The 26,433-nt window shown below is 37.1% G+C and overlaps 1 protein-coding gene across 13 annotated transcripts in view; it reads right to left on the bottom strand.

Moving 5' to 3' along the window:
- PRRC2C (proline rich coiled-coil 2C) overlaps positions 1-26,433 on the bottom strand; it is a 99,450-nt gene that overhangs the window by 54,031 nt on the left and 18,986 nt on the right. For 9 of the 13 annotated variants that reach the window (XM_068541242.1, XM_068541235.1, XM_068541246.1 and 6 more), the window contains exons 2-11: positions 14,471-14,636; positions 12,774-12,951; positions 11,255-11,364; positions 10,022-10,147; positions 7,845-8,065; positions 3,914-3,996; positions 3,374-3,507; positions 3,206-3,293; positions 2,036-2,180; positions 456-509 (exon numbers count right to left, since the gene is read on the bottom strand). In XM_068541242.1, coding sequence (XP_068397343.1) covers positions 456-509; positions 2,036-2,180; positions 3,206-3,293; positions 3,374-3,507; positions 3,914-3,996; positions 7,845-8,065; positions 10,022-10,147; positions 11,255-11,364; positions 12,774-12,951; positions 14,471-14,582 — 1,251 coding nt within the window. In that variant the 5' untranslated portion in view covers positions 14,583-14,636. The remainder of the gene's footprint in view (positions 1-455; positions 510-2,035; positions 2,181-3,205; positions 3,294-3,373; positions 3,508-3,913; positions 3,997-7,844; positions 8,066-10,021; positions 10,148-11,254; positions 11,365-12,773; positions 12,952-14,470; positions 14,637-26,433) is intronic. The other 4 variants (XM_068541237.1, XM_068541240.1, XM_068541245.1 and 1 more) reach the window with 2 other exon arrangements.

Here is a 26,433-nt window from a genome sequence, read left to right as displayed (position 1 = left end):
GCTCACTAGAACAATTTGGCCATGACGGGGAACAGAGATATAGGTAGGAAACTGTGGGGAAATGGAGTGTAGTGGGAGTTAAAGAAGGGTTGGTGTTTAAAACTTTTTTTTAAAGATGAGAGAGAATATTACTGGTAACTGATAAAAGATGGGATCCAGAGAACAAGTAGAAGGGTCATCCTCAGGAGCAAGGGCAACAGGAAAAGAGTCAGACCAGGAAGGGCACTCAAATGGGAAGAACTGCTTCTTACTTTCTTGGAAAAATCAGGAGCATGCTCATCAGCTGAGGAGGAAGAGGGACAGGCTAAAGAGGAAGACGTGCAGGAGCTACAATGTGAAGTCAAGAACTGTTTCATAAACATTATAAATAAGAAACACACAGAGGATGTTTCCATTAAAACAAATAGGGCGACTAATACATACAGACCATTAACAAGCATTTAGTTAAAATTTACCTGCTGTGCAAGCAACTTTGGAGGTGGTGGCAAGTGTGAAGATGGTCCACGTTCCTATTATAAAGAAAAGGATTTTTACAAAGTAAGATAAAAAATATCTACTTGAAATATTTCTGACTGCAATGTTTTTCAGTGAGACCAAAAGACTGCAAAAAGTAAAACATCTTTATCCTTTTCTCTTTTTAAATAAAAGTACATCAGTCTCTACAAAATAACTTTATGTTCTATACAATCACTCAGCCATTTTAATTAAGGTTACAATCTCCAATTAACTTTGTTAAGAGTAGAATCTTAGTGTACAAATTCTAGAATTCTAGCCCAGGTAATCTGGCTGTGAAGAAGTATGCCTCTAATTTCAAATTTTTATTTACATAAGCCCAATTGTTTTTCTAATGGCAAACGAAACCTTTCAAATTTATATAAGGAAAAGAAACATCTAAAACATTGGAACCAGATACATATAGACTATTCACTTGTTATTATTCATATCAGTGCCACACACACGTACGCAAATCAAAACATCAAGATATGGTCTATATTTTTCTGTTCTTTTATCATTCCCCATTATGCCAGTAAGTTAAAAGTCACACAAAACACAGATTTTATTTAAAAATTACTTTAAAAATCCTTCTTTTCCAGAATTCACAAATTTATTTTCCAATGGCTAACCAATGCCTTAAGAATAAAACTCAAACCTCTTGTACAGCATACAAAACTTAACAACTACTAGTTCTTACATAGCTCTCTTACTCCTCTCCCATGTCAAACTGCTGGGGACTTCTTGATTAGGCCATGCTTTCCTATACTTCTCTACCTGAACATGTTCCCACTGCTTGGAATCACCCTCTTCCCTTTGTTTACTGGCTAATTCCTGCTTCAAGTATCAAGTCTTTTGTGAAATGTTTTACATAGAATTTTCTAAGAACTATGTGCACCCTATCACGACACTGTTAGCTACTTACTTTTACCTCCCTGAAGGCACTGATTCCTCCATCTGTTTTGTATGAATTCAACAAATACATGCTGAGTATACTATGAATTACTTAAGTAGGCTCTCTGGAAGATAGCCCTGTTAAATTCTCACTTTGCAGTACAGTTCTTGCTGCATCTTAGAGGTAGGATCAAGTGTATCTGTTGCCCACATACTTCCCCCTTTTTAACAACATTCTTCAAAATGGCTCAGACTACATAGATTTCTCTACTCCCTAGTGTGATTTCCCGACTCAGATAACATACAATTTCACACATGAATACTAACTAGGATTTACGAAGCATTCAGTAAACTATAAAGCACTTCAGTTATGTTAGTTTGGAAAAACAATTTATCCCTCCACTCTGACATGCCCAAGCTGCTATAAGAAGGAAGAGTGAAACTTTAGTTTCTACCTGATAATTTTAGCTACTGTATTGATAATTCCTGTTAGTATGCAATAAAATTATGGTTTAGGTCTAGAGCTATTTAAGAAAAAATAGGTAGTTCCCATTTCCTACGTCTTTTTCCAACTAACTCTATGATTATGAGATTAATTCATCCTTGTCACTTGTCTGCAGTGACAAGAATCTCCATGAGTCCAACAAACCTGATTAAGTGGAGGTCCTTTCCCATAGGGACCTTTTGCTACTGATGGATGGGCAGGTATCTGAGAAGATGACTTAGTGTTGAAAACTTCATCTGCTTCTTTTCGGTTTTCAGTGTTTTCAGAGGCTTTTGAACCTTGATCCTCACTGAAGAATCAAAATCCAGGTGAAATAAAAAATAGAGTGGACAGAATGTACCATAAGTAAATGCATTTTCTCAACGTAAAAAAGACATTATTTCCATACAATTTCAGGGGGAAAATGTATCAAGGAATGAGATGGTGTTGTAACCTAGCAGTGCTAATTTATTCATTCAAGAAATATATGCTATATATCTATAATGATATGGGGCCTGGGCTTGGCCAGATTATCACAAGATACAAGATGCGATATAGTACTTATCAAATACGGACACTCACACTTGACACACAATATGATTCCATCATTTTCTATTACCCCCAACCAAAACTCTCATCTGAACACAACTGAGTAATATTCCAGATAATTAATTAATGTATTCTAATTTGTTCTGATTTAATGAAAAAGAGAAATCAAACTACAGTATTTTAGTAGGCATCTCACAACTGATCATGAAACAGCAGTGTATTACAACACTATGGCTGAAAAATTATACCAATATGTGCGTGCAGACTCCTGTTTATCTTAAGAGCCCAATTTTTATGTCACATAACCCATATATTCCTGACTCTGATGCCCCTATATTCCAGTAAAAAAGAGAAAAAGCTCCTATTTTCCAAGACCTTATTGCTCCTTGCTAAGTTTAAAAAATCAAAGACTTGAAGCAGCTGTTGTAACCCAAGTAATTTTTCTCCGATTTTATAAATGTGGATCAGGTCAAGTAAGTAACAAGTTTTAAATGGTCCCGAATACTGTTTCTCAAAATATCTCCAATTAGATGACAAACATCTAAATAGCTTCTTTTTAAAAATAGGTATTTTCTTTAGAAACATCAAACTCTTAATTCCTTGATTATCTGTACTTTTAAAATTTGGCTCATTAATCGCCTTCCCACTCAGTAAAAATCCTTGGAGTAGAATGTAGAAATTCTATAAGTGGGGAACAAATACCTATTAATGAAACCTCTCTGCATAAATGGCTCATGTTACATCAACAAATTCATACTATTATTAGTAAGAGATATCACAACTTACCTGCTGTTTTCTTTAGGACTACTACTTCCCTGCTCATCATCATCACTGAAATTCAGCTGTTCTGTATAATCTACTTCCATCTGAGCACCTATTAAATTAAGGAGAACTCAGATTGACTGTTTCAAAGCATCTAAAAACTAAAAATGCTTAATTAATCTTGCCTCTTACCTGCCCAACCTTCATCAGCTTCAGCATCTAGGTTATCAAATTTATCAAGCTCCTTCAGTTCTGACGCACTAAGGATGGAGGGGCGTTCAGGCTCAGAGGCCCATGAAGGAGGTGGGCCTCTTCCTCGAAGGCCTCTAACCAGTGACAGGTTATGAAAGAAAAGGATACTAAATTAGGAAAATATTAGAAGATTGGAATTTAGTTCATTTCAATTCAACATTAGTTTTCTATACCGTGATATACAAAATATTTTGCACCTGACGTGTATGAAGAGATTATAAAATTAACACAGAAATTTAAGACAATACATAATTATATTTCTTATGCAGAATTATATGTTTTCAGAATTTTATGTCAACTGATTTAAAGTTTTAGAAGAATAAAGTATTTTTGTTCTGTCTTACAAAAGTTAGCCAATTACTTGTTAATGGCAAATGTACCTTGAGGACAAATAATAAATCCCCATAATCCACTCAACCTCCAGAAAATCTTAACAAGTATACATATACCCTGCAAACTTTAATCATTTAATAGTCTTACTTGTTTGTTTCAGTTAAAGAAGGTGGAAACCTCATGGGACCATGTAGAGGAGGATAGGCCATCCTTGGATACTGCTGAAACATCTGTATAAAAGAAACAAAAATTGATAAAATCTAGCTACTCAGTTATTTAAAAAAAAAAGATCACCCTGACTAAGCCTGAAATTATAATTTATAGAAATGATTAAAATAAACAGTACTGTCAATAACTAATTTTGTCTACTGGTATAGATGATCATTCACCCTCAATAACAAGCCATTTATAAATCTACTGCCTCCACCAAGTCATTACAAATAGAGGTAATAACTAGGACACATCTTATTAAGAACTTCTGTTATCCCATTAACAAAGTTACATAAAAATGACTGCGTACTGAAATGAAAAAGTAAAAACGACAACATGCATGCACCCCAGAAAACTTCAGTTTCTTAACCAAGTTCAAATATCAATACTAGAAATGATATAATGTGAGACCTCATCCTAATACAAGAGTAGATTAACTGAAAGCAGATTTGCTGATAAAGAGGAACTCAGTTCAGATAAAAGGATAGTCCATAACCCAACAGAGCTGAAGGAGGAAGTGGGTAGGGAGCTAATTGAGAGATTTTCTATGGGTAGGGCATAGGTGGATTCTGAGTCATCACACAGATAGTAATTATATACAGAGGCCCAAAGATGATGCTCTCCACGGGAACTTGGCTTTGAGAATCTGACTTTAGGAGAATTCTAAGATAGATTATGAAGACAAATAATAACACCAAGGGATTCATCCTATGATTTGGAAGGGAAGAAATGTCAAGGAGTGCTTGATTATTTACTATTTGCCTATATCCAGGTTAAATTATGTTTAAAAAAAAAAAGAAATTGTATTATCTTAAATACATAATTTATATCCTGAAATAGTTTAGCTTTTCTTTAAAAAAAACTGATGAGGGAATTGCTTTATACTAGAAGAAAGGCTATGTTTATATGATTGTGCTGTGTAAAGAAGAAATTTCTAAGTAGGGTTGAAGCAAAAGTTAATTAAGATAAGCAACAGCTGAAACTCAACAGGAGAAGCTTTTTGTTTGGGGAATACTCGAGAATTTTCGGTTGGATCACACTTTACACCGAAATTAGCAAATACACTATTGGAGGCAAATGTTCATCGGTTAAGTTGCATTAGATCCTTCTGCTGATTATTTAGGCATAGATATTAATTTCGTGCGGTATTAATAAATGTTTGAAATTTAGGAATTTGCCACAAAAACTGCAGAAACAGGGGACTTCCCTGGTGGTGCAGTGGTTAAGAATCCGCCTGCCAAGCAGGGGACACGGGTTTGATTCCTAGTCCTGGAAGATCCCACATGCCACAGAGCAACTAAGCCCATGCACCACAACTACTGAGCCTGCACTCTAGAGCCTGCGAGCCACAACTACTGAAGCCTGCGTGTCCTAGAGCCTGTACACCGCAACTACTGAGCCTGCACACTGCAACTACTGAAGCCCATGCGCTCTAGGGCTCGCGTGCCATAACTACTGAAGCCCGCGTGCCTAGAGCCTGTGCTCCGCAACGAGAAGCCACCGCAATGAGAAGCCTGTGCACTGCAACGAAGAGTAGTCCCTGCTCGCGCAACTAGAGAAAGCCCGCGCGCAGCAATGAAGACCCAACACAGCCAGAAAAATAAAGTAAAAAAAAAAAAAAAATTGCAGAAACAACTATAAGTTCTCAACACATAGTAATGGTGTTTTAAATGTTTTTGTTTAGTGAAACATTTTATTTGAATAAATTCATTGATGAAATTGGGAACAAAGCTCACTTGGTCTCCCCTCTTACCTTCCCCCTTATCCCATTCCACCCCTACGCCCGGAAATTCAGGCAGGGGTCCTTGAAAGCACAATTTGAAAAATCTTAGGAGACAAGTATTTGGATGCAAATCATTATTCAAGGTCAGGTTAGCATATAAGACTGTTTTATCATACACCCCAACTTTTAAAGAAAATATTTAACAAGTAATTGTATTTAATAATTTATTTCCCTCTACCTTAGAATGGTTAAGTAATAATGATACAAAGAAAAAATAGAAAATATGGTTGGACCTTGACTACTTAGGAGTTAAGTCATAAGAAAAATAAATGTATGAACTAGATTGTTCTTTCCTTTGAGATTAATGGTTTTCTCAAAAAATGTAAATTTATTTACTTGAGCACACGTAACTTGCCACATAATTTCACAGTAGACTGAGAGCAAATGAATGAATGAGGGCACCAAATCTAACTACTAATTTATAGGAAATATGGGGGTCAAAAGTATATATATGTGTGTGCGTGTATATATATATATTTGTTTATTTTTTAAATTTCCCCTGCCCAAGAAGCAACCACTATTAAGTTTCGTTTCTTTTCTTTTTTCTTTCTTTTTTTTTTTTGCCCGCACCGTGTGGCATGCAGGATCTTAGTTCCCTGACCAGGGATCGAACCCGTGCCTGTATTGCGAGTGTGGAGTCTTAACCACTGGACCGCCAGGGAAGTCCCCTCAGAAGTATATATTAAATGAAACTACAAAGATGGAATCTGCAAAATACAGACTATGAGAAACTCTACAGGAAAACAAATAAATTGTAATAGATATGCTCCAAAGAAAACAAGAGATAAAGGAAAAGAGGTACCCATAGATAACAAGATTACTAAGAAAAATATAAACCATCTCAAGAATAGATGTTATCTGGATCCTAATTATGAGATAATCAGGGAAACTAGAATATTGACTTGGTATTTTAAAAAGTATTTTCAGGGACTTCCCTGGTGGTGCAGTGGTTAAGAATCCACCTGCCAATGCAGGGGACACAGGTTTGATCCCTGGTCCAAGAAGATCCCACATGCCGCGGAGCAATTAAGCCTGTGTGCCACAATTACTGAGCCTGCGCTCTAGAGCCTGCAAGCCACAACTACTGAGTTCACATGCCACAACTACTGAGCTCACATGCCGCAACTACTGAAGTCCGCACGCCTAGAGCTCGTGCTCCGCAATAAGAGAAGCCACTGCAATGAGAAGCCCATGCACCTCAACAAAGAGTAGCTCCCGCTCACCACAACTAGAGAAAGCCCGCACGCAGCAACAAAGACCCCATGCAGCCAAAAAATAAAAAATAAAATAAATAAAAAAGAATTTCTTTTTAGGTGTGGTAATGGCACTGTGGATTTTCCCCTAGTCTTTATCTTTTAAAATATAACCTAAAATATATATGGATGAGATGATGTATCTAGGATTTTAGTAACGCCAGGTGGTGAGAAATAGGTGAAAAAGATGGACCACAAATCGATAACCGTTGAAGATGTATGGTAGTTATGGGAGGAAGAAAGTTCACGCTTTCTTTTATCATTTCTTTTTTGAATGTTAAAAATATTCCATTATAAAAAGTTTTTAAAAAAAATTCAAGGTATACTAATAAAAACTTTATAACTGAAGCAGGTATTAACCTTTTCTTGTGCCATGAACAACCCCTCTGGCAGTCTGATAAATCTTATGGACCTCTTCTCACAGAAATGTTTTTAAATGCATAATTAAAAACACAGTATTACTAAGGAAACAATTATACTAAAATTCTGTTACCACAATATTTAAAAAACAAATTTGTGATACAGTAATGTATGTGCTTCATTAAATAACACTAATAACTATTTTGAAGTAATGCTGAGTATAAACAATATTTGCAATACCTAAAAACAATGTAATGTGATATGAAAATACCTATGATCCCTAAGGATAAAACATGGGTACTGCTGATACTTTCTGCGATTTGATTCCTAAATTCATAATCAAAGAAAATTTTAATTTTTAGTTAGACGTTAATGAAAATAAAGACCTCAACTTTTTCCCATTCCAATTCTTTCCTTGGAATCCAGATCAAAAACCTCTTATTTAACCACTTGCTGACTCAACAATACTCACGTAAGAAGGCATCATAGCTCTGTATTGGGAAGCAAGGGCAGGCTGTTGTCCATTCAGTTTAGCCTGTGGAGGACCACAAGCTATCCTCTTTTCCACCACTTTGAGGATATCATTTTGTTCTGATGTTCCAGCTGTGCTTTCATCCTGGCCAGACTTTTCATCTTGGTCAGATGTTAAAGGTGAACTAGCAGATTTACCACCATCTCTCCAACAAGCAACATCTGGTATGAAGAGAGAGAGAAAATAAGAAAAAAATCTGAAAATGGAACAGAGTGAAACCAAACTAGGCACATTTCAAGAGAAGTTAAGCAAGTAAGCATAGTGAAGGAATAGTGAAAGTCTAACCTAGGCTGTACTAGAAATTTAGACTTTGAAGGTGTTTAGGTAGTCAAGAGCAGTGGCTTCCAAAGCAGAGACGATGTACCTCAGAGCAGCGGTCCCCAACCTTTTTGCCACCAGGGACCGGTTTCATGGAAGACAATTTTTCCACGAACGGGGGGAGGGGGGGGGTAATGGTTCGGGTGGTAATGCGAGTGATTGGGAGCGGCAGATGAAGCTTCCTCGCTCGCCGGCCACTTACCTCCTGCTGTGCGGCCTGGTTCCTAACACGCTGTGGACTGGTACCGATCTGCGGCCCAAGGGTTGGGGACCCCTGCCTCAGAGGGTACCACCAAAAGCAAATACTGGGGTCAGGGAAGAAAATATTAGAACTTCCCTATTAAGCTTCACCAATTTTTGATACAGAGATTAAAATCACTGTTATACCTGAGGTGTCCTGAAGAAGGGGGGAGGGAGTTCCATAACCCAGAAGGATTGACAGTGATGCACGCTCTCATTCGTTTTCAGTCTACCATTGCTAGTTACATGTGCCCAAGTGAGCAGATTTAGTGACTGAATTACCTGATTCAACTACACTTAACCAAATAAAAGAGATAAATGGTGTTACAAGGAAACCCTGTTTGGTTCGAATGGTCTCTACCTCCTGCTATTCACACCCTGTGTAGTCCCCTCTCAGCAGTGTACCAGGACTGGTCTGTGTAACCTGTAGAATAAGGCAGAAGTGTTGGCTGTCTTCTCTGAGAACAGGCTATGAAAGCCTAGGGGTTCCATCTTGGGTGAGAGATGTCTGTCTGTCCCTCCTTATTTTTTCTGAGGAAATCCGTTGTGAGCCGCCCACATACAAATGAGCCACCATAAGAGAGCTTAAAACAGCAGCCCTAGTCAAGTCAGCATCAGATGACAGTTTCACTGCAATTCTGTTGACAGAGAACCAACAAAACCTGAGCTAGAACCCCCAGCTAAGTGGCTCCCAGATTCCTGACCCTCAGATACTGTGTGAAATGGTAAGCCCAGTTCAGTTTGTCTTTTTAAGTTGCCAAATTTGTTACACAGCAACAGGTAACTGGTGAAAAGAAACTAAACAAGAGAACAGTGGAGCTGACACATCTATTCCTAATACAAACTCATCAACCGCATTACAGTAATTAAAAATAAAAATTAAAAAAGGTGATTTACCCAGACCTGGCAAGAAATGAGCCAAAGAGATAGAAAATGTATTAGGTTATCAAAAACATGGATTTGTAACCATTACTGTAAATAGGAACTTCCCTGTACATGGTACAGGTTTCTTTGAGATATTTGGTAACAACACTGAATCCAATATAATTAATAAGATGTTTTAAAATCTCTCAAAGATTTTATATTTCTATTTTTAGTTTCTGCTTTATAATGTACATAATACAAGTATCTCTTACTATCCAAATTGATTGGTTCCTTGGTTTGAGTTCAGAATATTAATAGAAAGCAAATGAATGGATATAAATTATAAACAAATATTTGCATATTGGGGAGGTGTGCTAAAAAATTTTACTATTGTAAAAATGACCAAATATTGATGTGCAAACAAGTCACCTAGGCATCTTGTTAAAATGCTGACTTTTGATTTAGTAAGTTGGGTGTGAGGCCCAAGACATATACTTCCAACAAGTTCTCAAGTTAAACTGATGCTGTTCATGTAAAAACCATACTTGAGTGACAAGCAACTACAGTTACTATCTGCCTTTTCAAACTAGGTGAGTCATCATACATACAGCAATAGCAGACAGGAGGTTATATCACAAGATAAAACACAAATATAATCTTATTCTGTATTTTTATTAAATAGAAAGTATTCTTACTTGGTGGGCGTAAACTGGGTCCAGGTCCATAGCTGTCATCAGTTGATTCTTTTTCTTTTTTTTCTTGATCCCCAGCTGCCTGCAGGCTGGGAAATTCTTGCTGAAAATGACTATTCACCTGGATTCCTATGGATTTTTTTTTAAAAAAATTACATGTAACTTTTATACTGAAGATAATTCAAAAACCCTCCCAGGATAGAGCTCTCTGTCTTTTTTTGATAATTTATTCCGCATTTCAATGGTGACTGTTCGTATCCATAAAACTTTTAAATTTATCTAGAATTAGAATCCCTTGGAAAGTTAATGAACAGCCATGAGGAAATAAAAATCTAAGAAAGGAATCGCCAGACACTGTTCCAGTGACTCATTAAAGATAATGAGGCAAGTAAGGAGAATTTCACTTCTGTTTCTCTTTTATTACGACTCCTTTCATTTTCAATATAAGTAAAATTCCTTTACTAATAAATAGCTCTAAGAATCAGTTCAAATAATATTGCTAAAACAGAATTTATGAATCAACACTACAAGTATCACGGTGAGACTAAAATGCTTCATTTTAATTTATTGCGGAGATACTGATTGCACCTCACTATTCACTCATTCACCTATCTACCTACCTGCCCGCCTATTTATTTTTATACTTCCATAAATTTAAAAGAGCTGATTTTATTAGCTTGAGGGCCCAGATGGGTTTTTCCATACAATGTTTTATAGACATGTTTTGCAAGTGGGAAAATTAAGTTTTGTTGGGGATTCCAATCATTCCTAGCAGGGAGGGAAGTATTACAGCTACTGTGCTTTATGGCTACTCTCTAGGTCTTCTCTACCACGGAAATCGTGAACAGCATGTTTGAAACAGAAGAGGTTTAGGGGCACAGATGGAAAATAATATGGTTTCTAGCAATCAACATAACGTCTGGATACTTTTATGTCTCAGAGCTGAAGGCATAAGATTTTGTCTGGTCATGTAGGGTAAAGACAGAGTAATGTGGGGCACAAGGTACCTTAAAGATTCCTTCTTTAATCCCTATTATTGGCTCATACATGGCTCTTAACACTGAAACTTAACTAGCCCAAGAGAATTTTTACAAGACCCTTTTTTTCAGGGCCTGATAATATCTTTTGACAGTGTTCTCTACCCCTGCCAAAACACCACAATTCGCCCCTTACCTCCTGCATGGCTGTTCAGTAACTATCAAGCCTAACCAGTTTCCCCAGCTAATGTCCACTTACCATCTCCTTGCCCACCTTGCTTGTTACTGGCCCATGATTTGGGAGCAGGTGCTACTTCTGGGGGAGCTGCAACCCCAGGTTTTGGTTGTGCTGGTGGAACTTCTGGTGCTCTTAAAAAAAATATGAATCCATTATTTCAGATATTATATGTTTAAATAAAATAAATATTGCATTTACGCTGAATTTGTATACAAATTATTTTGGCTACACATTTACTCAGATGCACCCCACCATGTTTCCCCTCTCCAACATTCCTTTAAATGAAGTACAGCTATTTTTGTCCCCTTTCATTTCTACCCATGAATAACCCAAGGAGATGACAGCTTTGTTTTTAATTTTGGAAAGAAAAGAGGGGAGGAAGGGAGGAAGGGAGGGAGGGAGGGAGGGAGGGAGGGAGGAGGGGAGGAAGGAAGGAAGGAAGGAAAGAAGAGAAAGAAAGAAAGAAAAAAAAGAAGCACTCATTATTGAACATAGCTACCAAAAATTTGTTTTGAAGAAGTGAACATTTATAATTAGAAATAACATTATAGTCATACATACAGCCTGGATTGGTGGGATTAACCAGGGGCTAAGGCTAAGCAAGCTCTCCATTTGGCAGTCAACATTTTCACCACTGTACATATTACTGTTAATCAAAAGAGGTAACAGCAACTTGCCTGATGCATCCCCATGAGTAAAAGGTGTTTTAAAAGGGTCTACAGTTTTATTCAATTCTTGTAATGAGTTAAGGCTTAAAAATGAAAAAGGCAGTTAACAGGCTTAAGAAATGCAATATATTTCTGGTATACTTAGACCTAAAACTGACTTGCTACTATAAAATAATTCTATAACAACTAAGAAGTAGAGAACAATAAGTCTTTAGTAAACTTCACCCAAGCAGTTGTATTTATTATATAAAGCTCCCCAAACCAGAATAAAGAAATTTAGTAACAGATATAGGCAAAAAGCACTAAGTACTCACGTTCTTGTCTTATTTTTAAAAACTACCACTACTTAGCTTAGTCATTTAATAAACCAAGAGCCCTGAATAATCCGTGACACAGAATGCTAAATATTTATTGAATGAATGATGATTAAGCAGGATATTACTAATTCCACGCCAGCGTTCTTGTGAATTCTTTATTCATTCAAATAATATTACTTGAGCACCTATGATGTGCATCAGGTATAGTTTCAATGAATCAGGCAGACAGAAACTCTTAGCTTCATGAAAAGTAGTTAACAGAATCAACTCTTAAATCATTTTAGAAAGAGAATGCCTGATTTGGTGAGGATGGGATAGGAGGGAGCCCGACAGTGTATGATACAAGGAAAACTGTGATTAGCAATTCTGTCAACTGTTCTACCCTGACACATAAAAATACTGCCACTAAACCCACACATAGGAAAAATTACACAAAAGTTGACTATATAAAACACTTTAAAGGGCATAGCACAACACCTAGAACGTAAGGAACTCAAACATAAGTTCCCACAAAGAAAGGGGAATGATTTCATTCTTTAATAGACTTTGACTCACTTTTCTTCTTCGTGTTGCTCTTGTTTTGATGCCCATCCTGTGCCATCTTTAGGTACGATGTTCACATTAGGATCGTTGCCTTTGTTTTCCGCTTTGAGACTTGGGAGGTTAGCAGGTGGAGGCATACGCCGTGATATACCAACTTTTCCAAGACTCTGTAATCCATGTCGAGCTGCAACTAAAGATCAATAACATCAACTTTCTTAGTAACTATTTTATTCTTAAAACAAAATAAAAAGACAACAGGAATTAATGGGATCTTGAATTATTATTTTCTATTTTAAAATGAAAAAATTAAAACTAAGCCACACACCTGCAACATACCCAATGTAGAAATTATACTAAAATTAACTATCAAGCCACTGAACAGATGCTTTAAAAATTCTAACAACTGGGACTTCCCTGGCAGTCCAGTGGTTAAGACTCCACGTTTCCGGGCTTCCCTGGTAGCGTAGTGGTTAAGAATCTGCCTGCTGATGCACGGGACACGGGTTCAAGCCCTGGTCCAGGAAGATCCCACATGCCGCGGAGCAACTAAGCCCGTGAGCCACAACTACTGAGCCCGCGCACCACAACTACTGAAGCCCGCGCACCTAGAGCCCATGCTCTGCAACAAGAGAAGCCACCGCAATGAGAAGCCTGGGCACCACAATGAAGAGTAGCCCCCGCTCGCCACAACTAGAGAAAGCCTGCGTGCAGCAACAAAGACCCAAGGCAGCCAAAAATAAATAAATAAATAAATAAATAGAGTATACAGAAAATAAATAAAATAGAACACACATTAAAAAAAAAAAATTCTAACAACTGAACCAACCCTATAAACTACGAAAAAGAAAACACTGACAGTGCTGTTTTCTAATTTTTCCAGGGAATCGATTTTAAACTCGAAACTTCGTACATTAAAGAATAAACATGATATGAAACAGACTCACAGACATAGAGGACAGACTTGTGTTTGCCAAGGGGGAGGGGAGTGGGGGGTGGAGTGAGGGGGGGTGAACTGGGAGTTTGGGGTTAGCAGATGCAAACTATTAAATACATAATGGATAAACAACAAGGTCCTACTGTATTCAATATCCTGTGATAAACCATAATGGAAAATAATATGAAAAAAGATTGTATGTATATGTATAACTGAATCACTTTGCTCTACAGCAGAAATTAACACAACACTGTAAATCAACTATACTTGAAAATAAATTTTAGAAAAGAAGAAATATGCTACCTTTATGTACATAATGAACAGTTAATGCACCATACAGTATCATGTGTACATGGTCCAGTTTTCACTCTTCACTGTAAACACTGGGTTCAAGGTATTAAAAAACAAAACTAAGAACCACAGGACTCTCTCTAGTCCATAACTAAAAGTGGTAGAATAAATCCACTAATACATAGCTTTATGCCTATTAATCTCATTGACCAAGTCTCCCTTTTGGAACCACATAGTTTTATTTATTTTCTGATAACAAACAGGAAAAAAAAACATATTTTAAAACATTTATAAATTTTCAACTTTAAAAAATTCATATCCCTTCAAAGATGTGTACGTATATAAAAAGCCCAATGTAAACAGGCCTGCATTAACATATGTTTGCCCTAGATCCTAATAGCAATAGCTCTAGTGTGTCATTTATAGTAATAAAACAAAACCATGAAAACTATAAAAAATAGAAATGCCATTTGATTTTACTCACCTGTGGTTTTCTGAGTTTCTAATGATTTACCCTTGTAAGTATTAAATAAACTGAGTGTCGCATACTTTTTCCCATCCTTTGCTTTTGTGTTCTGGCCTGACTTCTCCGACATTTCAGTGGAAACTCATCGAGTCCAGAACGTCCTGCCACACCCCTTAAAACCAGTCTTTAAGATGCACATAAGAAAGAAAAACAAGGAGGAAAACTTTAGAATTAGTTTACTAAAAGCTGTTAGTAAATTCAAATGTTCACAGAAATTCTGAAAAATAAAAACATGAGAAATTAAATCAATCTTCAATAACTCACATCAACAAGAGCCTGTTTAATACTGTAAAATTCCAACAACCAAAATGTGACAAAATTAATCAAAATAAGCTTCCATGTGCTTGGTGAGTATATTTTTTATGATTTGTAACCATTTAACTACACTATAGAGAATAAGGGTTTTAATCCATACTGAGATGAACAGTTCAAATACAGTGAATCTATGGATAATGTCTTTCTATTTAATAAACAAATATCATTCGACTTCATAGGACTGAGATGACTGGCATGATCAGCTTACACATTTGGAATCCAAACGTGACAGAAGAATAACATAGTTTCCCTATAAACTGCATGCCTGTGTTTTCAGGCAGTATGTGTCTAACAAAGATCTATTAGTTTAACAGTTTAGAATAGAAAGAACATTCTATTTTCTCTGCATTCTGCAAAGAGTAGAATACTTCTTTATAAACCCAAGGTACATAAAAACAATATTCTATTTCATGGCTATGGAGTAAGTGTTCAAGAAATGGTGTACACTTGTCAAAACAAGTCTCTGTGTATATGAGAAGTTATTAGAAGTACATAGTATTTTAATGAACATTCATATACAAAGAGAATGTTCATCTTTGGAACTAATGTATCCCAATTAACAACTAGTTTATTAATAAACAGGGCAAAAGACACAAATTAGGTCTCATACTATTTCCCTTCAATTTAATGAGGTGTACATTATCAACCTTAGGAGTTGGATTTTTTGTTTGTTTTGTTTATTTTGTCTTCAGGGTGGAAGTAGGACAGGAGGCGGTGAATTCTACCAATAAACCATCAACAACTAAAAGCATGGGAGCTAAAGATAACACAGAATAGTATATAATGCAAAAAGCATTCAAAGTTAAGGAATGCCTGTGTAGACCCTACCATCATAAAAATCATTTTATGTACTAGTTTTACATTTGTCAATTGCAGAATAAGCATCACATGCAGAGACGTGATTTTATATTCATATCACCTGCCACAATATTTATGGCGTTCCATAAAATTTATCAACAATTTTCACATCTGTTATCTCATTTCAGTCTAGTAACTTTATAATACAGTTAGTATTCTGATTTTACAGATAAGGAAACTGATGTTCATGGGTAAACAAGATTGGATTTGAAATCAGGACTTCTGGGTCAGTCCATTTACACCATGCCGCCGCCTCCTCATGTAACTGTAATCACTTAGCTTCTCCAAGTATACATTTACGATAGACCGTCTTTCCTTGAAATAAATTGTGAAAACGACTCACCTGCAACCAAAAGAACTACATTAATGAATATAAGATGGCTTACAATCATATGTGGCAGAATGTATATAATTAATTTTATCCCAAGGGTGCTAACGATGACAGTGTGAAGAGAGCTATCTATATACTCCAAGAATCTATCCTGTTGACATATTTTCACCAATAACATGGACAAAGATATACAGGAAGAATATTCACCTCCAGTGACAAAAGAGGACAATGCATATTCATTAGACGACAAACTTAGAACTCAAGGAGATCTTCCTTCAGGTGAAAAAAAAGTAACTGACATATAATAAAAAGTCAACTTGTTCTTTCACCCTCATTTGATGGCAATTTTAACACCTAAGAATCCTCAAACCCCTCCTCCTAACCCTACAACTACTCATGCAGCACTCTTAGTGGAGACCCTCACGTGCCTACATCACAAACAAAGCAACAACATTAAGAAAGAAACTCCTTAAACTTCCTAGGGGGAAACCTACAAGGCCACCGACATCTACATCCATCTTTCCTAAGGGTTTCCTTTCCTTCACCTACTGTTACAGTGGTTCTCAGCATCATCTAGAAACTTGTTAGAAATGCAAATTCTCAGGCTGCAACCCATACCTACTGAATCAAACTGAGGATGGGGCCCACCACTGTGCCTTAGAAAGCCCTCCCAGTGATTCTGAAAAATACAAAAGTTCAAGACTCACTGACTTACTACAAACAGATATATGCTAAGCAGTGGTCGGTCCTTAATTCTTGTCACACATTAAAATCACCTGGGGATTTAAAACATACCAGTTTCCGACTTCCCTGGTGGCATGGTGGTTAAGAATCTGCCTGCCAATGCTGGCGACAAAGGTTTGAGCCCTAGTCTGGGAAGATCCCACATGCCGTGGAGCAACTAAGCCCCTGCGCCACAACTACTGAACCTGTGCTCTAAAGCCTGTGAGCCACAACTACTGAGCCCGCATGCCACAGCTACTGAAGCCTGTGCGCCTAGAGCCCATACTCTGCAACAAAGAGAAGCCACTGCAATGAGAAGCCCGCGCACCACATCGAAGAGTAGCCCCTGCTCACTGCAACTAGAGAAAGCCTGTGCACAGCAAGGAAGACCCAATGTAGCCAAAAATAAATAAATTTACTAAAAAAAAAAAAGTTTCTAGGGATGTGAGGTGGGATCTGATCATCAATCCTTACTTTGAAAATGCTCCTCAGTCAATTCTAATATGTAAGCAGTCTTCAGAACCACTGCAATAAAGGAAGTGTATCTTTCCTCCCATTCCATTTAAGGCCAATCCTTCCTTCTGTGCTACCCATCCTATCCTCAACTTCTTTCTCCTTCTAAATTCATCTCTGTAGGAAATCTCATCCAATTCTAAGGCTTCAACTACCAACCGATCATGCCAAATTTATATCTCCAGCCCAGAACTCGGTGTTCTTACAGAATTCTACTGCCTGTTTACATTTCTCCTTTGTTTTGAATAAAGTTTCAACTTTACCTAGAACACAGGCATGTACTTCACATTAAGCATTTCAGAAGCAAACCTACCAAATATTCACAAAGCATGAGAGGAATACTGTAGTTAAAAATATTAAGTTGAGAGTCAACAGTGAAAATATCTCAACATTTGACAAAATGCAAATGTTATTATGTAAGAAGTTAACAAATTGAAGAAAAAAACTTGCAGAAACCTAAACATTAATGCTATATGAACAAACAATTCACTATAGAGAAATACCACTAAGCAAATGTATTAAAATGTTCAATTTTCTAAGTAAACAAAATGAACAAGATAGGGCAGTTCACCTTGTCCATTGGCTTACATAAGGAAAACAAAGTAACATAACACAATTTAACCATAGGGTGACAGAATATCTAATTCAACTCAGCCACCACAAAACATTAGAGCCTGGAAATAATCACAAAACGAACCTTAATTTTCCTACTTAAAAGTTAAATAAACTAAAAAATTTCCTTTAAATTATAAGGAATTTCCAAAAACAAAAAAAAAGAATAAGAAAATTCCTGCAAATATATAATAAAATTCAAGTTTGAATAGTTCTTTTTAAGGTTCAAAATTCTGTACAAAGTTTCTCCTTCCACTATTAATAAACTACTGCCTATATGGTATGCCCTTCAGTACATGCTCTTTCACCAAACAGATAAACAAAGTACATACTGGGTATATTCTGAGGTAAGAAAGATGGCCAGAGAGTCAGCTTCTCAGGCCATTAGAATAGAGAATAAATTTATTCTTTCATATCCTATGAGCCTCTCCAGTATAAAACCCAAGAAGGCTTTATAGTACTTACTACCCCCCCCCTCCAAAAGTAAATCATAAATACACGATTGAAGTTAGTACAAATGCATTCAAAAGATAATTCAATCAAAGATAAGAACAAACTATCACAATGTACCTATTTCTATAAAAGATTATGCATTTCTAAAGACAAAGAATTTATAGCCATAAACAATAAGACTGGATAAATCAGAAAAGCCAATTGCACTCTAATGGTTTGCCAGTTATATGTGGGCACTTTCAGCAATCCCACCCCTGGGCATATATGCAGAGAAATCTCTAATTTGAAAAGATACATGCACCCCACCCCTATGTTCATAGCAGCACTATTTACAATAGCCAAGACATGGAAGCAACTTAAATGTCCATCGACAGATGAATGGATAAAGATGTGGCATGTATCACAATGCAATACTACTCAGCCATAAAAAAGAATGAAATAATGCCATTTGCAGCTACATGGACGGACCTGGAGATTATCATACTAAGTGAAGTCAGAAAGAGAAAGACATATACCATATGATATCACTTATATGTAGAATCTAAAACATGACACAAATGAACTTATTTACAAAACAGAAACAGACTCAAACAGAGGACAAACTTGTGGTTTTACCGAAAGGGTAAGAGGGGTGGAGAGGGATAAATTAGGAGTTTGGGATGAGCAGATACAAACTACTATATATAAAATAGATAAACAACAAGGTCCTACTGTATAGCACAGGGAACTAATAAACCATAATGGAAAAGAGTAGGAAAAAGAATTTATATATATATATATAACCTGAATCACTTTGCTGTACACATGCATATGTAATGTGTTTATATATACCGTCCAGTGCAGGTAGGTGTGTGTAATTTTACTTATATATAAATAAAACAAGAACTTAAGATACTGAATTGATGTGATCCCTAACAGAGAGGAAAGAAATGAAGTGAGCCCTATGGCTTCCTGAGCTTACTGCCTGGAGAGCTCCCAGGTCACAGCACTGAGAAGGGAACTCAGAAGAGAGTCCAAGTGGAGGCTGGGAGACTCCCTAAGTTGAAGAAATGAAGCTGGGCATTCAGGATGACCAAGGTAGCTAGGATATAATACTGGAAAGAAGAGAGGTATACAAAGAGAAAATGCTACAGATCTGCAGAGGATCTGTTCCCCCTTGTGTATTCAGCAGAGTATCAATATGTACGTGTGTGAGGAAACCACCCAAAGCCAGGAAAGAACCATCTGAAATAATCAGAGGGAACAGTGCCTGTTGCTCAGGAGGGACTGGGAATAGCACCAATTCTCACATGCTAGACTTTAAATCACACTGTTTCTGGTAACTGAGTCCCAAGCAAATCTAAAGAATGTTTATTTTAAAAAATGGAAAAATATCCAGCACCCAAGAAGGCAAAATCCACATTGAACAATTCAATTAAAAACTACGCAGGCAAAGAAGCAGGAAAATATGAACCATACTGAAGAGAAGAATCAATCAACTGAAACCAATCTAGCTGACCCAGGTATCAGAATTAGTGGATAAAAATATTATTTTATATAACTGCATTCTATATGTTCAACAAGTAAAAAGATTAAATATAGAGACATGAAAGATAAGGCCTGAGACAGAGTTAGGCAGCCTAATCTGTGTAACTGGTGTCGCCCAAGGCGGTGGGGTGAAAGGAAAAATAATGGCCAGAATCTTACAAAATCTGATGAAAACTATAAATACAGATGCGAAAGACTCAACGAAGTCCAAGCATAAGAAATATGAACTAAACCATACCAAAGCACATCATAATAAAATTGTTCAAAACTAATGATAAAGAGAAAATCTGAAAAGCAATAAGAGAAACAAACATAAGAGTTAGAGCAGAGGGAATTCCCTGGCAGCCAGTGGTTAGGACTCTGTGCTTTCACTGCCAAGGGTGTGGGTTCAATCCCTGGTTTAAACTAAGAGGAACTAAGAGGTTTATAAAAAAAAAAAAAAAAAAAAATTAGAGCAGAATCCTTGTTGGAAACCATGCCAAGTGAGAAAATGTTGCAGCCACATGCTTAAAGTATTAAAAGAAAAAACTGATAACCTAGAATTCTATATCCAGCAAAAATACTTTCAAAAATGACCAACAAGAGTTTCTCAGACTTAAGAAAGATGAAATAATTCATCATTAGCAGATCTACACTCTAAGAAATGTTAAGTCCTTCAAACAGGAGAAAAAAAAGAAAAAAAAAGTTACCAGACAGAAGGCTGGATCTACAGAAAAGAATGAACAGCACCAGAAATGGAACTAAGTAAGAAATGTGTGAAAAACACTTTTTTATTATTTAAATATCTTTATCGCAGGAATGCAGAGGTGGTTTAACCTTCAAAACTCAATAGAGGCATTTCACCATATAGTAAACTAAAACAAACACACAATTATCTCAATATATGCAGAAAAAGTATCTGACAAAACACAACACCCATTCCTGATAAAATCTTCTCAGGAAACTAAGACTCAGCCTGATAAAGGGCATCTATTACAACCTATTTAAAAAAAAATAAAGTCTATTAATAAAAAACAAAAACCTATAGCAACATCATACTTAATGGTAAAAGACTGAATGCTTAACCCATGTTCTAAAGAACAAAGAAAGGCTATCAACTCTCACCACTTCTGTTCAACACTGTCCTAAAATTTCTAAGCCAGTGCAGCAAGACAAGGGGGGGGAAAAAAAAGGAAGTCAGATGGGGAAGCATGAAATAAAACTATTTGCTGACATGATCATATACGTAGAAAATCTGACTAAGTCTAAGAAAAGCTACTGGAACTAAGAAGAGAGTTAAACAAGGTTGTATACAAGATCAATATACAAAAATCAATTATATCAGTGCATAGTAGCAACGAACAATCAGAAATTAAAGTACAACTTATAACAGCAATTAAAACTAGGAAATACTTAGGGATATATCTGACAAAAATTGTGCAATATTTGTATACTGAAAACTACAAAACATTAAAGAAGACCTAGATAAATGGAGATAGGCCATGTCTGTGAGTCAAAAGACCCAATAATAAGATGTCAATTCTTGCCAAGTTTATCTGCAGATTCAAAGCAATCCCAAACAAAACCTCAGAGGGAATTTTTCTACAATAAGCAAAAGAATTTTAAAAAGAAAAATAATGTTGGAGGGCCAACGTCACCTGATTTCAAGACTTATAAAGCAGCAATGAAGACACTGTAATAACAGTGTTAAACAGATCAACAGAACAGAATATAGAAAGATATACAAAACTTGGGACTTCCCTGGTGGTCCAGTGGATGAGATTCTGCACTCCCAACGCAGGGGGCCCAGGGTTCGATCCCTGTTCAGGGAACTAGATCCCACATGCCACAACGAAGATCCCACATGCCGCAACTAAGACCCAGTGCAGCTAGCTAGCTGAATGAATGAATGAATACAAAAATATACAAAACTCAATGCAAAATGGACCATAGTAAAGGGTACAAACTTGCAGTTAGAAGATGGGTTAAGTTCTGGAGAGCTAATGTACAGTATTATGATTATGGTCAACAACACGGTATATGTATTTCGAAGCTGCTAAGATCTTTTTTTTTTTTGTAAACATCTTTATTGGAGTATAATTGCTTTACAATGGTGTGTTAGTTTCTGCTGTATAACAAAGTGAATCAGCTATACATATACATATATCCCCGTATCTCCTCCCTCTTACATCTCCCGCCCACCCTCCCTATATACCACCCCTCTAGGTGGTCACAAAGCCCCGAGCTGATCTCCCTGTGCTATGCAGCTGCTTCCCACTAGCCATCTATTTTATATTTGGTAGTATATATAAGTCCACGCCACTCTCTCACTTCGTCCTAGCTTACCCTTCCCCCTTCCCATGTCCTCAAGTCCACTCTCTAGGTCTGCGTCTTTATTCCTATCCTGCCTCTAAGTTCTTCAGAACCTTTTTTTTTTTAGATTCCATATATATGTTAGCATATGGTATTTGTTTTTCTCTTTCTGACTTACTTCACTCTGTATGAGTCTCTAGGTCCATCCACCTCACTACAAATAACTCAATTTCGTTTCTTTTTATGGCTGAGTAATATTCCATTGTATATATGTGCCACATATTCTTTATCCATTCATCTGTCGATGGACATTTAGGTTGCTTCCATGTCCTGGCTATTGTAAATGGAGCTTCAATGAACATTATGGTACATGACTCTTTTTGAATTATGGTTTTCACAGAGTATATGCCCAGTAGTGGGATTGCTGGGTCGTATGGTAGTTCTATTTTTAGCTCTTTAAGGAACCTCCATACTGTTCTGCATAGTGGCTGTATCAATTTACATTCCCCCCAACAGTGCAAGAGGGTTCCCTTTTCTCCACACCCTCTCCAGCATTTATTGTTTGTAGATTTTTTGAGCTAAGATCTTAAATGATAATTATGCATGTGATGTGTGGAGGTTTAAGCTAATGCTACAGTGGTAATCACACTGCAATATATAAATGCACAAAAATACACCTTAAACTTATATGACATCATATGTTAATAATATCTCAAATTTTTAAAAAAGGACCACAGACAAAAGGTAAAACCTGAAACTATAAAAACTTCTAGAGAAAAATTAGGAGAAAATCTTTGTGACCCTGGGTTATATATAAAGACTTCTTAGATAGTACACTAAAAACACAATTCATAGGGAATTCCCTGGCAGTCCAGTGGTTAGGACTCAGAGCTTTCACTGTCAAAGGTGTGGGTTCAGTCCCTGGTTGGGGAACTAAGATCCCGCAAGCCGCATGCGGTGGTGGTGGTGGTGTGGTGGTGGGGTGGTGGGGGGGGGGGGGTGGGGCCCACAATCCATAAAAGATGAAATTTCTAAACTAGACTTTTGCCTTTTGAAAGTTCTCATGGTTGAGAGTGAAAACACAAGCTACTGTCTGGGAAAAAACATCTGCAGATCATATATCTGACGAAACACTTTTATCCAGAATATGTACAAAACTCTCAGAACTCAGTGATAAAACACATGACCCAATTATTTTAAAAGGGCACAGGATGTGACACTTCAGAGATACACAAGTGGCAAATAAACACGTGTAAAGATATTTAGCATTTCAGCACCATTAGCATTTGGGAAATGCAAATTTAGACCACAGTAAGATACCTCCATACTTCTACTGTATTGGCTAAAACTACGGAATAATTATACTAAGTGTCGATAAGGATGTGGAAGAACTGGAACTCTCATAGCCTGCTCATGGGAATGTAAAATGGTATAACCACTTGGGAAAACAGTTTGGCAGCTTCTTAAAAAGGAAAAAACATCCCAAAACCATACAATCCCAATTCCATTACCAATGTTTATACAAGAAAATGAAAACATGTGTCCATATGAAGACTCAGACTCGTATTCTGGTTCATAGTTTTATTTGTAATAGGCAAGCACTGGAAACAACCCAACTGTTCACGAACAGGTTACTGGATAAACATATTGTGGTATATACATAAATGGAATGAATACCCAAGCAATAAAAAAGAATGAACTACTGATAAATGTAACAACATGGATAAATCTCAAAGTCATTATGGTGAAGGAAAGAAGCTGGACTCCCAACATATACACTATATACTGAATTCAACTGCGGATGAAAAATGTTGCCTCCCGTATCAGTAAACAGAGGATGTTGCCACCGGCCAACAAGCCAGTAGCTACAGCAGCCACTGTGCACCCTGAGGGGATCCAGGATGGAGAAAAGGAGGATACTGGCCCTAGATAGTTAAGATGCATATCAAAGGAATGATTTCAATAAGCCCAGACCCTTGCATCTTCCCATACTAGAAAAGAGCTAAATTCATTAACTTGAGACGTCTGGTTTTCTTTAATGAACCGTAACCGTTTTTGATGTTCCAACTACCTGGGTTTTGTGGCAAAACTTCTATATATCCTGGCTCCTCCCTTACCTCTTTGGACTAGTCCCTAAGAGCTATCTGAAAGGCTAACTTCCAGGCTTAAGTCTTCAGTTTTGTCCGCGAAATAAAACGTAATTCTCAACTTTTAGGTTGTGCTTTTTTTTCAGTCGACACTACAAAATGCAAATGTATCTATGGTACAGGAAGCAGATCAGTGATTGCCTATGGATAGGAACCGGGAGGAACAGAAGGAAATTTTTGTTGATATGTTCATTATCTTGACTGTGGTAAGAGTTTCATGATGTGTAGATACAAAGCATCAAATAGTATACTTTAAGTATGTGCAGTTTATTATATGTCAATAAAAAATATTTTTAAAAAGATCAAGGACCCCTAGATTCCAAGCAAACAAGAGGGATTAGAAATGAAGTTATTACAGATATTTACACAAATTTATTGTAAGTGGAGTGTAGACTGCAAGGTATGATATTGTGATTTATAAGAAAATTATGCTTGGTCTTCATCCCCACTCCTGACAGGGCTAAAACCCTTGGAATTTCCTAAATAATAGGAGATAAAGGTATCTTTTGTTATTCATAACAAGCCCCTTACAACCACACCTGAGGATAAGTTAATGTAGTGACTCCAGGAAGGCCTCTAGGGGTGGGGGCTAGTCGACAGGGAAATCAACTAAGTGATTAGAGGGCTGGAACTTCCAACACCATCCTCCTCTCCTCCAGGGAAGGAAGAGGAGCTGGAGGTTGAATTAATCACCATTGGCCAAAGATTTAATTATTCATGCTTCCATTAAGGTTGGGAGCACTTCCTGGAGGATGGAGCTCCCTAAACTACACAGGGACAAAAACTCATGTGCTTGGGACTCTTCTGGACCTTGCCCTGTGTATCTTTTCATTCACTCCTATACTTTAATATCTTTGTAATAAAGCAGTAATCTAGTAAGTAAATTGTTTTCCTGAGCTCTGTGAATTGCTCTAGCAAATTAATCAAACCTGATTTACAGCAGCCAGCCAGTTAGCCAGCAGCACGGTTAACAATCGTAACAATCTGGACTTTCAACTGGCATCTGAAGTATTCGGGGGGACAGTCTTGTGGGACTGAGCCCTTATTAATCTCTGGGATATGATGCTATCTCTGGGTAGTTAGATCAGAATTGAGTTAAATTTCAGGACACCCAGATAGTGGCTGGAGAATCTATCTGCTTGGTGTGGGGAACCCCGCTCTCCACGTGGTGACCAGAAATGTCAGAAGTAAAGTAGAATATTAATATAGGAGATATACAGTAGTTTTTTTGTTTTGTTTTGTGTTTTTTGGCTGCATTTGGTTTTAGTTGCTGTGTGCGGGCTTTCTCTAGTTGCGGCGAGTGGGGGCTACTCTTTGCTGCAGTGCGTGAGCTTCTCATTCCGGTGGCTTCTCTTGCTGCGGAACATGGGCTCTAGGCGCGCGGGCTTCAGTAGTTGTGGCATGCAACCTCAGTAGTTGTGGCTCGCAGGCTCAGCAGTTGTGGCGCACGGGCTTAGTTGCTCCATGGCATGTGGGATCTTCTTGGACCAGGGATTGAACCCGTGTCCCTGGCAATGGCAGGCGGATTCTTAACCACTGCCCCACCAGGGAAGTCCCTACAGTAGTGTTTTTAATTTGTACAAGGGAAGAGGGCAGGGATGGCAGGGAGGGAGACAGGCTGGAAAGATATGAAATTGGAGAAATCAGTAGCTCTGATAAGGAATAATGAAGAACAATGTAATAATACAGCTCATACTGGAGCAGAAAAAAAAAATGTCAGAACATAATAAACAAGGAATCAACAAACGGTTTTTGTTCCTGGGATTGATAAGAAAGTAGTTTAAGATTCCTGTGGCTCCAAAGTTAATAGACAAAACTAGAAATGTAGAAGAAAATCAACTGAAAGTGAAAAACACACCTCTTTCAAACCATAAAACAAAGAATCATATAATTCAAAGGAATGCTCTTAAGGACTTTCATTACCAGACAAAACAATATGTTTTAAAAGTTACCCAAAAAAAGCAGAAAAGAAAAATCAAATTAAAATAAAAAACAGAATAATAACTACTGATCAATTCAAGAGCTGGCTCTTTTGGAAAAAAAATATATAAATTAGCTGAATCACTCTAATTTTAAGTTAACACTAAGAATGAGAAAGATGATATAAAATACACACATGAAGAGAAGGCTTTGAAACAAGGGTTTTCTAG

This window comes from Eschrichtius robustus, chromosome 3, assembly GCF_028021215.1.
Source record: "Eschrichtius robustus isolate mEscRob2 chromosome 3, mEscRob2.pri, whole genome shotgun sequence".
NCBI lineage: Eukaryota > Metazoa > Chordata > Mammalia > Artiodactyla > Eschrichtiidae > Eschrichtius > Eschrichtius robustus.
Note: the sequence above shows the minus strand (reverse complement) of the source record. Positions and strands in the feature narration are given on the sequence as shown.